The 18,130-nt window shown below is 30.9% G+C and overlaps 1 protein-coding gene across 1 annotated transcript in view; it reads left to right on the top strand.

Annotated features, from left to right (window-relative positions):
* LOC102681049 overlaps nucleotides 1-18,130 on the top strand; it is a 94,190-nt gene that overhangs the window by 51,700 nt on the left and 24,360 nt on the right. Inside the window, exon 5 of the mRNA XM_006625107.2 lies at nucleotides 16,535-16,756. Coding sequence (XP_006625170.1) covers nucleotides 16,535-16,756 — 222 coding nt within the window. The remainder of the gene's footprint in view (nucleotides 1-16,534; nucleotides 16,757-18,130) is intronic.

The raw sequence follows: 18,130 nt of genomic DNA, 5'->3' as shown, positions 1-18,130 counted from the left end.
ATATAATCCAATAAAGAAACTAAACATAGCAAATTAAACAATACTCTCATTTGAAACCGAGATGAAATATTAAACATTGAATATTGGTAACAAGAGATTGAGATCAAAAGATGACCATCGTTTTTCATCAATGAAAAATGAACAATCCAATTAAATTTTATATATCTCTCTGATAAAATTTCATTCCATCGAATAATTTGGATATAAATAATACTCGCAAACATCAATATGAATTAATTTATTAACTAAATTCACTTTTCACGAGAATGATCCATTTGCTCGTTTCGAGTATTCCAGCCAATTTCTCCATTTCGTCGAAAAATTAGTGTAATTATCATCCTAAATTAGATTCTTTAACAATGAAGAGATTTTATTAGTGGAACGAGTGGACAGTATAAAAGAGTTTTATAAACGGAAATAATTTCAGATTTTTAACGTGTAGATTATAAAAAATGAACGTTGAAATGAATATCATATCACTGAAAAGTCTACTTTTTTTGTATTTTAATTTGACACAAAAGTATCTCTCAATTATCTTTTATAATTATCATTCCGATATTTATTTAAGCAGATTGCAACGAATGTTTTGCCATAATAACGTACTAAATACATATTTGAATTTTCAAAATAAATGGCTAATGAAATGGCAAGCAAATCCTCTCATTTACCTGTTTATAACGATATTTTATACGGGTATCATACGAAATTCGAAACACTGAAACAAAATAAATATCATCATTATTATTAAAATTTAACATTTAATAAGTGCATAACGCGTGACCAAAAAAAAAAAAACGAATATAATTTATACGCCAAAATGACGAAAAATTATTTACAGAAACCGTTTCAAAATCAGTGATCGTAACACCATAATGTAATCACTACTACTGACGATCGTAAAAATTCGAGATCGTTGAAACGTGAGCGATCTAGCGTATTTTATTCGACCATCCGTAGGGATACAAATTCACGTGGAACAATCTGCAGCGGGCCGATTCTGAATGTAAATGGGCCGAAATTAGTCGAGCGTTGCACGCGTATACGGCGATAATTCGCGTGAAAATAACGAAAACAACGAAAAATACATCGTTTCTATTTTATCATCGTTGTTTTTACATCGTCACGTCGCGTTTCGCCGCAATTTCGGTTTGTCATTCGAAACTTGAATTGTTTTTCAACCATACCCAGTTGTTACTTTTGTCCATGTTGAATAACGAGATGCGATTTTCTTACCGTGCCATAATATTTGTCTCGATAGGTGCAATTAGGTTAGCACGTAATTTGTGGATGGGACGTTGTGGATTTAACGATAATGGAGTTTACAGAAGTTTATGGAACTCGTAGAATTTTCATCGCCGAGGCCGATATAACTGGGATAAAGTATTTAATAAATAAATCCATTTAAAGTAGACCGGGAATTGTATCGTTCATTCAATTTCTGAATTTTCAGACGGATTCGTGATGTTGTCTTTTATTTTATAATAGATATTATAAAATGGATGATGAATACTCTTCTAGAATCTCCTACAAATCGTATGAAATAATTAGTATAAAATAATGTTTCAATCGATCAATTCCTTGATAACTTACTGGATAATCTTAAATATACCTTCTCCATACGACTTTGAATGGTAATATCACAATCTTGATAATCTATGATCTTTGATTGTCAATGATAATTCTTCTATGATCTTTAAATGATCTTACTCTACATTTTATTTCACGAATATAAATACACAGATGCGATATTATTTTTACAAATGATCTAATATTCCACCCTTATTTTCCTTTATTTTCTTTTTCCTCTTAATAAAATATATTTCATTCTCCTCTATTTATCGCTATCGTAACGTGCAATATAAATCACAGAACAAAACTCCATATTTCTATCCACAGACATCTATAATCGATCGATGATAAAAATAATAAAAACGAAAAAAGCTAAGATAAGCGTTACAACGGCGAACAGAAATACACAGTGCACAGACATTCCGGGTTTCAATTACAGAATTATTACATCCGACACGCGCCATCTGTCCCTGTCGGTTTTCGTATTTCGTATCGTATATATCATCCGTTTCCCACGTGACTGCTGTGAAACATCCGAAGTTAACCGTTGTTGCCTGTCCACGTAACACTCTTCCCTTCGTCCAGGTAAACTCGAACGAGTATGCAAACAACAATATCGTACGCAGTATTGTGCCACAGAAAAGAGCGCAGGGGAACACGGTGGGGAACACTCGAGAAAGTTACAGCGGGTGGAAACAACCCTTATCTGCTTAAGTGGATGGGTGAGAGAGGACGTCTCGACGTCGATGCACCGACGTGCTACGTTTTCCTGTCCCTTGGCAGGAAGAAAGAGTTCTTTCTTTCTTTTTTCTCTCTCTCTTTCTTTTTCTCTCTCTCTCTTGTTTGGAAGATGAATGGAAACTTGTGCAATTCATTCTGGACGAGGCTCTGTTCTCACATTAATTTTGAAGATTGAAAAGAAATCGGGATGGTTAGAGAACGATGGATAGTGGAAATAATATTTTAAAGTCTTTTGCAGGAAATTTGCAAAATATTCTTGTGAGGATAGTTTGTCGAGAAAAATATTTTATTTTAATTTTATTTTGTGATTTTTATATATATTTATATATATTTTTATATATATTTTTTGCGTTTCTCTAAATGGTTCTTTGAGCATTGTGATAATTAACGATGTGAAATTTTCTGTAAGAATTTTTGAGATATTTAACTGATATTTAATTTTTTTTTAAATAACGTGCTATTCATCCTTTTGTTTGGGATAAAATTTGGAATGCATTTATGAATACAATGAAGACAGATAAAATGCATATTCGATATTGCATTCTGTTCGTATTTTAATCCAATAAAAACGGAAACAATCGAAGCCAATGAAATGATTTGCTTCACAATGACACGTATTGATGACGATGTTATAATATATGCAAACTAAAGATTTTGCAGTGAAGATTTTAATTTTGATTATGATTAACTTCGCTTCAGTGATTATAATAAGCTTGAAATCCAGGGACAAAAGTTATTGATCAAAACCTGAAAAGCTGATATAAGGTTATTATTCGAAACATAATTTTAATTATAAAATTCATTTGAATGAAAAGCAAATTTATATAAATAACTTAAAATTCAAAAAATGCAATGAACAAATCATGAAAAATTTTATAAAACTGCCTACAAATTTATGAAAATTCCAAATCTAAATTGAAAATTTTTAGAGCAGGAAAATCTTCACAATCTTTAATTTCTAAACACATCGGTAAGAAAAATTAAATACAAATAATTTTTCTTAACGAATTTATATTATAAATAATAAAAATATTAAATAACGATAATAATTTTTCATAATTATCACAATATTTATCATAAATATCTATATATCTAATTCAAATAATATTGAACGATAATATTCAACGATTCTTGATTTCCTCGTTTTCATCGTATGTCTTTGCCACGGTGTCGAATTTCGATTTAAAAGAGGAGTCGGTTTTATAAAAATGATCCATGGCGGGTTTAAAATATACTCAGAGCACTTGTACGCCGGTGTGCAGTAAAGTTACACGACAGATGGTATTTGTCAGCGCGCCTCTACGTAACTCAAACACGTACCACTGCTTCTGCAAAGGGGTGTGAAGGATCACAAATGCGTTTCGTCGACCTCGAGAGACCACTTTTTGCGGCCTTTTCCACAGGAAAATCGAGATGTAGATTTTCAGTTCAATATTTACCATTCATTTCAATTTTTTTAAACGTGTTATGACGACGTATATATCGATTTAATGCATTTACTGATGTTGAACAAATTTCAGAATAATTAATTTATTTGAATGTTGTACGTACGTTTTATAATGTAGTCATTTGGCCACAGAGGTTTTTTTCCTTTGAATAAAATATTTTTAAAAAGGCAGAGGTGAATTTTCGAGCTTTGAGGCACTGAAACAATAATGATTCAGAGGAAAAAATAATTATTTTATTATACGTTAACTTTTTACGTGCTTTCCGTCGCCGTCGTCCAATTTTTATAAACGATTTTTTTCTGAATCTAGAATCGATTTTTCACTGTCATTTTTGCCATAAAAATATTGTTGTTTATTAAGCGTAACCTGTGTAAAATATCTAAACGCATAATTTAAAAAACAGTGCATAAAAATATTTTAATAAATTAAAGATGCAAAGTAATTCATATAATTCTGTTTTCGTTTGCCCTTGTTTTCATTTTTTTGTTTCCGAAATATTACTGCATAGACTACTTGAATGAGAGTGCACATGTTATTTTTATAAAATGTTGTCATTTAATCGCTTTGTCAAATTTTATTTTCTATTTTTCCCCCTTTAAATGAATATGATCAATAATACAATATTAAGTCAATTAAAAAATTATTAAAAATATACGTATACTGAGAATAAATTTCATATTGAATATATTTAATTATACGTAAGATTAATAATAATAAAATAATTATTAATTTACTCTTCTTCACAAAATGAACAATTTAATAATAATATAAACAATTGTGACACGTGCAAATTAATGAAATATTTATATATGAATATTGATATATCTATTGTATGAAATATTTATATATCTATTTGAGTGAGTTACCATCGGATTATCATTATCATAAATTAGTGTAATCATTTTTAATTAACTTGCAACAATTTAGAAAATAATATATCGTGCTAATTATTGATTTATTGATGATTTATTGATCAATAATTTCTGAAGAATTAAATATATTCATTTATAATGAAATTAAGAAATTTTCAAAAACTAAAAGTAATTAACTTCTCGTGAAAAGTCGTGTATAAATATATCTATAGAATTAAATAGTTACAATCAGCTTATCAGACTGAGATCATAATGTATATAAGCAAAACAACCTGTTTTTACTTATTATATTCATTTTATTTCTTTTGTTCTAATGTAATCATGTAGCTTAATTAGGGATAAAAGCTTTTCTGCAAATAATTCTCTTTTTGTATTTAACATCGCATTTTATATTTCGTTTAGTTTTTCGTTTAAGATCATTAGCATACTTCCAGAACAATAAACTTAAATTTCTTTTCAAGATAATAAGGATTAATTTCTTTTTAAATATTAAAGAGTAAATAAATTTTAAATATTCTTAAATGTTTGTTAATATTAATATATGTGAATTAAAATTTAAATTTATTACATTTTAAATATGAAGACAATTTTGTACAAGTTTATATTTTTTAAATTTTTCTGCTTTCATTTTTATTATACTTTCATTGGAAATAATTGTCTTAACTTTGTTCAATTTTCCAAAATATGATAATATTGTTTTTCGATGTATAGTATTATTAAAATGAAGCATTATGAAAATGAATATATAAGATCAAACAAAGTAATAAAATAGAAGATTAATGAATTTTTTTTAAAGAGTTTTATCTCAGAAAATATTGATTTTATAAAAGTTTGAATAATCTGTTCCTTCTGAAACTAATTCATGAATTTTAATTATTATTTGATTGCTTTTAAAAGTTTCAAAATGAAAAGCTTGTATAATTCAATTTAATGACATTTTGGTTATATTTTGGTTCATTTAAAATATTACATAAAATAAAGTTATCTGAAATAATTGATATATTTTGCTCGACTTTCCAATCAAATATTTCATACGCAAAGCTTTTGAATATTTATCACACGACGAAAAATTTCGAATAAAATTCATATAATAAAACTTGTTTTATTATTCAATGAAATAAATTGCAGCAATGGGACGTTATATGGGCCATAAATGTTATTCATATTATTCAATTTTGATTAACGCGATAAATACTAAAATTTTATATCTCAATTTTTAATAGTGTATTTTGTAAACAAAAAATTGAAAACAATAATTTGTGATTTATTAATAAATATTATATATAAGATATATGATATATCTATACAATAGTAGTACGATGATACAAAAATTTATTTCTTCTCTTGTTATTTTTCTATTAATAAAAACTACATCTCCTTTTCCATAACCATTTGAGCAATGAAACAACCATTTCCTTTCACACACGGATCCATTCCATTCTATTCAACTAATTTGAAACAACCAAGTTTCACGGACAATACCATATCGCATAATTACCCTAGTTCCCAATTGAATAAAACAATTCGAATTTCTAGCTAGTCGGATTCGTGATATTAAAATATTAAAATCACAAGAAATATATCCTATATCAATGAAAAAACTGAACAAACTGAACAAAAAAATATTTAAATAATTAATGATAGGACTAAAGATAATATAAGTAAACTATTATCATATGTATCTTCATAATTTTTAACAATTTTTCTTTCATACAATTTTTTTTTTACCATTCAAATGATATTTTTTGATACACAATGAATACTTAAAAATGTGAAAATGGTCCTTCTCGTCATTCGAATATACATTTCAATACAATTCAATCTCACCAACACAGTATTCCAAAATTTGCTTTCAATTTAATATCCCGCAACACATTATTTTCCAGTCAATTTTTTGCTTCTACCTTTTTTTTCTCTCTCTCTGTATATCTTTCACTCTACTTCTTCTCCTTCGTAGAAATTCTGCGGTTGGGTAAAAGTGTTTTTGTTCCACTTGGGCACATAAGCCTGGCACTTGGCCAAATCTTAAAAATGAGAGGGTAGCTTATTTTTCGGATTAAACGAAATCACCGGTCCTCTCAAAACTGGTTTTCTGATTTTTTTCGATAGATCCAAATTTTTTTTTTCACCTACATTCGATACGAAACACAATATCGCATTATCCCTTCATTTGCTAATGAAGCCGCATAAATTGATTGCAATTCGAAGCTTAATTGCATCGTTGGAAACGATACTCCTACTCTCGGTCGAATTCGACGACGAATTTCGGATTAATTTGGAAATCGAGTTTTTTGGTTGCATGAGAAAGCTTTTTCATCAATAGCGTTACGATTTGACGATTTTTTAATTTTAATTGATTGAATTTTTAATGACTTAATGGGATTGTATCAGTTTGAATGGCTATTGTTAAAAAAATTAATAAATTCGAGGAAAATTCGAATTCTCTGGACAATTGACATAAAATAAAAATACAGTAGTAAAATTTGTAAAAAGTTTCCGAGTTTAAATTCGAAATTTTATTTTAGAAAACAATATTCTTATTAAACAAGCGTCGTTGTGAATCGATATCGAGGCGGAAATCAGTCGATTCGTGATATTCCTATGTGACGTATGGTTATGACTTATCTGAGTTATTCACTGTCAAAGTTTCAACTCGCGTGTTACAAATCTAAGTATTTCACCGTGCAGTGCTCTTATTTTTATCCTGTTTTATGCGAATGTACACTCTAATATTTCATACCGCCTTCAAAAAGTGCATTTCACTTCGATAAAAACATTAAAAAGCTTTTCCGAGTTTATTCCTGCACATTTCTCGTTTTCATGATTTATCATTGATCCTAGAAATGATGAAATTATTGTAAAAAATGATCTTGAAATTATTTAAAATTTCACATGAACTTCATTTTCTTTCCTCTTTAAAAAACAATTATCTTGCATCATTGCGAAATAAAAAAAAGTGTTTGTTCTTGTAAAATTAAAAATATTCGCATATATTCGTAAAAAATCTACAATGATAAACATAATATCGTATTATCAAATCAAATTTTTCACAATTAGATTTTAAACTAGTATCTCACTGTAAATCAAACAAGTCTGCAAACAAAAGAAAACCAGTTCTCCACTCTTGTTTCTTTTCCCCGTGGAATTTCTTCTTTTTCTCTATCTATCTTTCTCTCTCCTCTCTCTCTCTCACTCTCCACTTTTCAACATCTCGCTCCTCTCTATTTTCGAACAATGTCGATCGGCCTCCTTCGCCCGAAACTTTCCCCCTCGTAATTAATAGTTGGTTTTAAAGTTCAAGTTTTCTCCCTTCTCGCTCGCCCTTGCACACTCACCGACTTTCCATTAATCAATTTCTCCACGGCGACAAGTTTACTTTATTCCGGCGTGTAACGCTCTACTTTATTTACCCGGCTCGGTCCGCGAGACGGAAATCCCGCCTCCTTGTCGTTTTTTCACGTAAATCCTTCGCGCAAACGTTAATTTATTTCTGCGCCACGATCATTGAGATATCTTTAACCCTTTTTGTTCTATTCTTCGTCGGTGAAAAAGGTCGAAGGTGAATGATATGCGAAATCGTTCGCGAAAGTTTGAAAGGATTGTTTTCATTCAATTTGCCAAGATCGAACATTGATTGATTGACGTGTTAATTTTGGTCAAACTGTTGTTTGATTCTATTTTAAACTTTTCCTAATTTTGTTCAAATTAGCGTGTCGTTGACGAAGATGCACGTTGTTTATTTTAATGAATTGATAATTGAAAAGTAATGAGATGAAGAAGAAAGAAAATATTTTTTTTATTTTTATTATATTTCTCACGAAATTTTTAGTTTTAAATTTAAATATATGTATAACATATCGAGGAAACTGCACGAATATTAAATGGAAACCATTATAGCAATTATTCTTGCAACATTTTATTCGGCATAACCATTCCCGGTAGTGGCCCATTTATTTCTGCTCGTGCAGCACTTATTGCCTGTGACAGAGAAACTCCATGAGAAAATAGGAACGCGACATTGTTTCGTGGTCGATGCACGCTGTCGTAAAACGATTTTCGATTTTACGCGTTGAATGTGGCTGATCGAACGAGCCTCGATAAAAACCTGCCGGAAACTGTAGCGGCGGAAGGCTCTGACCAACGTGTCGGATGTGTCCCGATGGAATTTTGTGGAAATTTTTAGTCGTGATGGTCCGTGGTCATTGTTTCGCTTTTCTACTTTTTCCTTTCTTTCTTTTCTATCCGTTCTTTGACGACCACGATAGCGATTTCTTTACGATCTATACACCATGTGGAAGTAAACAATCTTTTTATTCGTTCAGCTTGAAAAGTAATTTTTAACGTGTTTGTTTAAAATATGTTTCTTGAATATGAAATATCGATATATATCGAATAATTTTCTTAATTGCAATTATTTCCATCCATTTTTCTTATCAACTGATTGTACATCATAATTAGAAATTCTTCCAATGAGTTTTCTCATTTCGTATTACCAAAATTGATATATTCAATTGTACGATATTCGTTATTTTTTATTCTTGGCAATATCTTCTAATTACACGAACAACGAGTTTACCAAGGCTATTTCAGAAAGAAAGCTTTCAAATTTCGTCGGCCCAACGATCGACCGGGGAACGATCCTCGAAATTGTTCTTCGTGCGAAAAAATCAAGATTTTCTTGAACGAAATTGAAGCTGCAGGTATCAGACGAGTCTTATTAACGCGAAAATAGCCAAGGATCCCACGAAATTTAGGACACCTTTCTGGTTTGCCAGCTTTCACGACTGTATCTCTTGTTGATGGGTCATCGGGGGATAATAATTGCCTGACTGGGCCAGCCTCGCTTCCTGGTTCCATTGAAAGCTTTATTGCATCACACACTGGCAGATTCTCGATTCGATGGAACGAATCGGCGACGTTGATCCGCATCTGAGATCGGCCAATGATTTCAGGGTGCCTCGATTGGCCGCTTGATTGGACAATTAATGTTGCTTTATGCGAACCGCCATTGGAAATCTCGCAATTACACGCCACACGGAACATTTCGAGATTGTTTTATGGTTTGCGTGATGGAGGATCTCGTTTGGAGAATAACTACCTGGATCACTAATTGGATTGGTCCAAGTTGTTCGTAAACTTTTTGATTTTCAATCGTTATAGTATTAAGTAGAATAAAACCATCTCGACGATTCTATATTTTCTACTTATAAGAAGAAAGTTTCAAGATCGTCGATATTAACGAAACTTTTAGAACGTGTAGCAGAATTCTTCCTGTCTACAAATCATCACTATATTAAGACAGATACTCGAAAGTTTTTAAGTTATTTGCTTTTGAAGTTTTCAGCTTGGCTTAAGCATGAACTATGTTCCCCGTTTAATAATTCTAGATGCATATAATCTCCTTTTCTTTTCCAAAATTTATTTTTTTTTTCGTTTACTTCTCGTTACTCGTTTACGAATTAAATTATTTACAACTTTCGAAAGGAAAAAGAATTTGTAACGAATCTACCCCAAATTTGTTATTCCTTTCTTCTTAATCCTTTGTCATAATCACAGATCGAAGTAAAATGCTCGATTAATCCCAAATTTAACAACTTTGTCTAATTAACCGTGTGACATTTGATCCCCGTTCAAACGTTTCGCTCCCCATAATTGTTAGCACGCTATAGGATAACGAAACTATCCTCTCATATAGGTACGAGTGCATCAGTGACGTTTAATGCCTCTTAGCCATAAGCCGCGAGGTTTGGACCAACGAGGACCTGTTAATACCACGGTTTCAAGAGGTTTGCACAGATCGAAGAGGCGAAAGCCACACGTGCTTCCTATAAATTGCATGTCCTCATAATTATCCCGGTCCGCGGTGGCCCGTACACTCCCTCTATCTGGAATCCTGGTGGACAATGGGGCGCCAAGGTTATTACGATCCACGTTACGTTGATAAGCTTCATCGTTATACCGATCCCTTGGTTGCCATGAGGATAAACTTGCTATTTTATGATCTTGTTTAAAAGAATTCATATAGAAAAAGATTCTTGTAAACTTTGATAGAAATTTTAACAAGATATTCTCCGTTGTTTGTGCTTTTCAATTGTAATTGAATTGTATATTTAATGGAGATGTAGATACTTGTTGAATTGTTGTGTGAGCTTGTTATGAATATTGAAGGAGATAAGTTTGAATGACTATTAATAAAAAACAGGATTATAGAAATTTGATTCTACTTTTAACGTAGCTAGAGATATAGATATAACTTAGATTTCCAATTTAATAAACTCTATTTTTATTTATATTTATCTTACAACTCATCTTTAATATAGTTTCTTTTGCAATCTCCAGTGTTTTTTTAATTACCAAACAGTAGAGAATAACTAGTGATTGTTTAAACTTTATATGAAATTTCAGTCCATCCTGAATTTTATCGCCAAAAGAAATTATAAATATAAATAAAGAGAAATCTCTAATTTGTGTCCATTAAAAGTCCAATGTCTGAATTTCTCAGATAATAGCATGCAGAACTTGAACTGTAACCAAAATTGAAACGCGCGTGTTATTTCAACTATTATCGCGCGCTAATATCCCATTAAAACTTAATTCCTATCGTACATGTCCAACTTACAATCGACTTACCCCTTCCATCCATTCGAATAACGAATAAATAAAATCATCTCCCAAATAATAGAAACGAAAAAGACATCGAAGCGATACCAAAATTTGTTCACCATTGAAAAAAAAATAAGATCATCCCTTTACGGTTTGCCCATCGTGCTCCCCCACGCACACAATAATCTCGCAAAGAGCTCTCGATATTGTATTCAATTACACGGCGGAATAGGCTTTTGAATGCGGCGCGGATTGAAATGTGGAATTACGATAACAACAATAGAGAACGCGATAAAATCACTTGGCCGAATACATATTCGATAACTTGGTTTTCGAGTTAATGGTAACTGCGACCATTATTTGCAAATCGCATCAGCCATTTGCCATTTCGTTGCTGGCCCATTGATCGGAATGTTCTTTTTATCCTTCCTGTTCCTCGTGTGCAGCATTGTTTCGAACGCGAGTTTTACACGATTGTCCTTTTCCCGCTCTTTGTCCATTCGAATGCTTTTAACTCTTTCGATCATTACAAAGAGGAGTATATCGATACGCGTAGTTTATTTATCTTGTTTCTTTTTTTTTTCTTTTTTTAAATGTATCGTTGCAAGACTTTCGAAATAGCGTGGTTTACTTTTGGTCTTATAATTTTGGAAATGATACATGATGAATGTACGACTGAAGAAAAATAATTAATTAAAAATTAATTCAAAGTATTAATAAAATATTATTTTTCCTTTAATAATTTTAATAGTTTACTCGATTTACCTTCAAGAGTTTCATTAAATTTTAAATTGATCCATTTACAATCCCTCAACTATTTAAAATATTTTAAAAACTCGTCTGTGTATTTTATTGATTACCACAAGTTATTTACTCTATTATCTAGCCATTTAAATAACCATTCAGGAAGTTTTGAATTCTGAAAGTTCTTAACTATCGAGAGCCAGTTCGAAAAGCCATTCTCCGAGGAAATTCATTTTTGTTATACTCTGAAACAAAAATATCAAGAATTTAATTAAATATTACATTCTGGATATATGGCAAAGATACGATTAATAATATACGATTACTAGTCAGTGAATATAATAATAGATATGATAATAATATAAATATATTATCATAGGTACTACGTGTAATGGAATAATGTAACAGTAGGATGAAATAATGTAATTATATGTATAACAATGAGAATCATACGTTATAATATAATTAAGATAATATAATATAATATAATTAATAACTAAAGAATGTAACATGACATAATGTATATAAAATAAAGATAGAAAAAGAAAAAAAACAAATAAATTGGAATGTAATAAGAGACAACAAAAAATGAAATATTTTTTTCGAATTCATTTTGGAAAATATTAATTTTCCTTATTTCCTTATTGAATACATTTGAACACGTGTAAATCACACGATCCTTCATAATTGTATTGATTATCGACAACAATATATAGTATAGTTATGTTTCGTCAGAACAATATGTAGTAGTTGCATCTCATTTCCTTTGTCGTATTTCCTTTGTTATATTATCTTCATCCGATTCTAATGCAACCATGGGGATTATAGTTTCTAGCAGCTAGTCAGCGTACAGAATCGAAATAATTTAAGCTTATTATCGTACTTCCTGCCAGCATGAGGTTGTGGAAATAATTACATTTGAGATGAATAATCAATTATTGTTCATCAACATTTGCTATATCTGTTTAAAAATATATTTATGGGGATATAACTATTTTCAAATACAGGAATCTTCTATAAAAGAAGTTTTAGATAATTTTATTTTATGATACAAAAATCTAAACAATCCTATATAACCTTTAAAAACTTTCTCAATAAAAATGGGGATTCTATATAAGATCTCAGAGTTTTAACTTTAAAAGAGAATTCCAACCAATATAACTACCTATATAATCAACCTGTTAATTAATATATAATTCTTCCATGAAAAATATATATATTTAAATATTCTATAATAACGCTGCATCTATTAGTGAAGGATAATCAAGCTATGAATTTATGTATTAAACTCAAAACTGAATTTATATTTTTATTTTAGATTATTATTATCTAAACATTTCATATCTTTCTCTCAAAGAATTAATAATTATTAAAAAAAAAGAAGAAAAAAGATTTTTTATCGTTATTATACTGCGGATATTTATGCAAAATAAAATTTCTACGAATGATTAAAGAAAAAATAAAACTTATAAATAAAAATTTACCATTATTTTTCCAATATAATGCGCTCTGTTATAGGATCATCATCATTCAAAAATATCGAATATAATTTTTATTCAATACTCGATAAAAACGAAATGCTCCTAACACTACATCGATGCAGCTTCTCTATTATTTTCTCTTGCATTTTCCCATTATCCATGGACGAGGGCGTTATAATATATCCGGTTCGGTTAAAGCATCGAAGCTGCACTGGGCTAACGTAACCCATTGTGCTGGCCGATACCACAACATTGGTGTTAAATTGCAATTATTAATCGCGGTAAGTAAACTATACGAGGGGCTTCTACTTCCAGCACTCGAGACTGGTGGTTTATTCGTACCGTAATTTTCCAATGGCTTCTGTTATATATTTTACAGAAAAATTACCATATCTGCATTTTAATTATGCCTCTACCTTCTGATTATTCCCTGCTGTTGATTTAAAACTGAGACATTGAACGAGAAAAATAAAAGAAGAATATTTGTTTCTTGTATTGTACACGGTGATTGACTTGAGAAATAATTGGTAAAAATTAATCGAGGAAATACAAAGTTAATCTATTCAAAGTCAATCGAATAAATTAAGAAAATTTAAATTACGAATCGTTCGAAAAAATGTTCATTAAACTTGATTGAAAGTAACATGCACCAATACGAATTACATAATTAACACGCAACGGCCGGAATTAACAACTTTTTCAACCTCTAATTGCGCTCCGAACTCTCATCACAAACTTCCTAATCCCTGCGTAAATGTTGAACACGGCCAACTATAACAAACTTTCGCAAGTTTCGAGCAGCTTTGAAGTTGTATTTCAATTTCGCAACGACTTCACCCCCTGTATTTTCTCTTTAACTCTCCCTCTTCAACGACTCCAACAGTTGTTTTCAAATATAATTTTATATATCGCCGAACAAACAAAGACGAAATTTTCCCCCAAAAAAGGGGTGGAAAAAGGAAAAAAGAGAAAAAAAATTCAGCAATTTCAACAAGCGTTGAATCCTCCTTAAATTTTACGCCACGTTCTCGTTTCCTGTGTGTCGCTACCTTTGCTATTTATCAACCGCATTCTTGGCCGCAACACGGTGTAGAAATACGCGAGAGAAAATGCACGGAGATAATTTTACCGCGTTTTACATCAAACGAGATTTGCTTTCGTGACCCGGCATAAAGAAACAGCTCTGCTAAACTACGTGGAGCACGCGTTACGATCCTTACAAGTAATTTGCTCGTCTCTCTGGGAAATTATGTTCTTATTTCGCGAATAACTTTTAAATTTTGAGGATATTACACGGGTGATGCACTCAGATATTCGCAAAATGAAAATTATTCTTAACGCTGAAATTACCGAATATCAGTTTAAATTGGTTAGCGTCAGACTTTGTGAAACTATTAAAAATTACGTGAATGATGAAATTAATATTATTTTAACAGTTATTAATAATAGTTAATTAATATTTTTTTTTAATTTTTGATCTTTGGATTTTTATCTCCCTTTGATATAATTTGCAAATTAAAATAAAGAAATAATTCGTGAAAATAATTCTATTGATGTAGCTTGAATTTATCTTTTCTTTTTTTTTTCTTTTTTAGTTTTAACATTGTTTTTAACAAATGTGGCTATTTATATGTCGGTAATTAATTAGGAATATGAAGATAATTCACGTAAAAGTAATTTGACAATCATTTCGAATTTCTTTCCAAACTTCGTTAACATAAAGAAAGAATTTTCTTGTTCGTGCTGTTGCATCGCGAGATGCATCGCCTAAATTTTTGCGCTCCATCTAAAGATATAACTTCTAACTTCGTCGGGAGAGCCATTTAAGCTTTTATTACGCCATCATGCTACACTTCAAGATAAAGACTCATAAGGCTACGCTATGTCTATGACGCATTTATGAAAATCATATTTTTTCAAGAACTACCTCTCTTTATGTAGAAAAGAAAATTTAACAGAATAAAAATTGAAATTCCATGAAATTTGAATGCATCACACATAGAATCTATAGAAAAAAATCTTAATTAAATACGTCAAGTATATTCGTTCAGTTAATTATTTCGAATTTCAATTTCTATTTACATATCGATCTTTTAATTCGAAATTTAAGTTGATTTATAAACATATTTTGATGAAGTGGCACTCGTGAAATTTTCACGTGACAGAGTGATTTGAAGCCCGTTGTACAACATGTTCACGTCAATTCAAGACACTGATTTCGTGTCTACATACTTGTCTGTCTGAAATGCAATTGCATACATGATGCGATGTATCGATAGCGTAGCGTACATATCGAAGTCGAACATTATGCGACCGGAAATAAATTGACTACTGTCAGATTGTGAAATGGAGAATCTTATTCGATTGGCAGAAATCGAGATTATTTCATTTCGTTTGTTTACGTCGTTAAGAAAATGATTCGTGAATTACACTTGAATATCACTTGAAGTTTGAAATTATTCATACATTTCCCTTATTGTAATGTTACTCTCTGTGGATAAAAAAAAAAAATTAGTAAAAATGAAAAATTTGTCGTATAAAATTGAAATTTACTTTCTTATTTAAAGAAATACTGAATGAGAAAAAGGAAACAGATTAATTTTATTATTAATATATATTAATAAAAAATCTCTATCTAAATTATTTAATGGATATCAATTATTAAAAACTAACAAAGAAAGAAAATCTTTAATTAATAATTCTCTTCGCTTATTCTTAAAATCTTATTAAAAAATCACATTTCTCTAAAAAAAATTAACCAAAATAATGCTTATTAATATCCATAAAAGAATGAAAATCTGAGTAAAGAACAATTCAGAATGAAATCCAATAGTTATCAAAAACAAAAAGAAAAAAAGAAAATACAAGAGAATCAAACAAGAAACAGAATTATATTATACTCGTATACACACGAGTATAATGAGCGAACTTTAATAAAAGATTTTTCCAGTTAAAAGTAATTTCAAAAATGAAAAAAAAAAAAAAAGAAAGAAAGAAAGAAAAAAAATATATGTTAGTTTCCCTATTTACTTTTGCAAAGAAGTCTCGTTAACTCGTTCCGCTCGTTTGCTTCTAGTGCCAAGGGCGGTTCTGAAAGAACAATACCAAGGGGACGTGGAAGTGGACGAGGTGGATCTGATGCATCAGTTCGAGGAAGGGTTCGACAGGGCTGACTTCAGAGCTGAGTTCAGCCCTAGCCCTAATCTTGAAGGACCGCAATCGCAGCCGAGGGACAACGTGTCTCGAAATTTCCCCACGGTCAGCTCATCTCCACCTAGGGCAAGAACCAACAACGATGGTGAGTAATGGCGGGTGTTAAATTATTTCCTCTCGCAGAATTCGAGGCCCAGAGCTAACGTTCATAACATACCGCTCGAATTGCTTCTCTCACGAGTTGCATTTATGTATGGCAAACTGATTCGATGTCGATGAACTTCCTATTTCGTGAATCCTCTTCCTACTCTGTGTCAGAGGGATCGTATCACGTGGAATTAATTTCGTGGTTCACGCGGAAACGATCCTCCTCCCTTTGAGGTTTTTACATTTGTGGAAAATTTATAATATATACTTATAATATATACTTATATAATATATACTTATAATAGAATACTTTGTACTAATGAACGGTACAAGTTTTTTTTCGTTTATTTGATTTTATTTATTAGAAGAATATTGAAATATTACTTTGTTTTGCTAGATCTTTCTGAAAAGAATAAAAAATAGAATCGATGTGAATTTTTTTCGAGCGGTATGTTTCACTGAAGAAAGTAGTTTTGTAAGGAGAAATCATAGCAATTATCTTATTATAATATTTGAAAAAGTACAAACGAGATAGAAAAAAAATTACAATAGAATGTCGATCTAAAAACAATTATTTTAATTTCTCTATACTCGTTCTTTCACCTAATAAACTTTTATATTTCAAAATTATTTAATATCTAGTTGTTACGCGATATATGCACAATAATCTGAAAAGATTTATCTCCTAATTAATTCGATATTCTATCGTAAATGGTATATAGTATCTGTATCTTCACATTTCTGTGGATCAACATTTTCCAAAATTTATGTACGTTTCATAATACCAATTATGCATATCGATAATCAATCTGCTTAATGATCTCTCCTTCGAATCACTTTCATGATCTATTCGCACGCATATACGCACGCATGTTTGCTTGACACGATTTCTCACCTTAACACGGTCGGTTGGATCCGCACTGATACATGGCACACGCGTGCATAAACATCGAGCATTAGCGAAACCAAACTCGTTATCAAACGCGAACATTAACGCTCGAACGTAATTAGGGTTAATGTAACGCCGATATCGCGTTGCTTTATGATTTATATACCTTGGATATATATACGTGCACACGTATATAGAACTCTTACCTGATGATCCGTGCCAATCCACGAGTATTTTCTTGGTCGATAACAGTTGGCGGTTCTGATGCTAATAGGAAATCGATAGCCTTGGATTTGTAAACCTAGGGAGAAGCGTGCATCTCGTGTTACGGAAAGTACAAGTCCAGATGCAACCAACCGTCATTGCTCAAAACGTGATACGGTTTCTGGAATTCGGTCAACGATCGTATTCGTCATGCATCCCTGCATTCTGATAATTGCCAACCAATTGTTCGCAAATCTACGTGGAATAAGATATCCATGT

Source organism: Apis dorsata, unplaced genomic scaffold (assembly GCF_000469605.1).
Source record: "Apis dorsata unplaced genomic scaffold, Apis dorsata 1.3 scaffold_1280, whole genome shotgun sequence".
Classification (NCBI taxonomy): Eukaryota; Metazoa; Arthropoda; class Insecta; order Hymenoptera; family Apidae; genus Apis; species Apis dorsata.
Note: the sequence above shows the minus strand (reverse complement) of the source record. Positions and strands in the feature narration are given on the sequence as shown.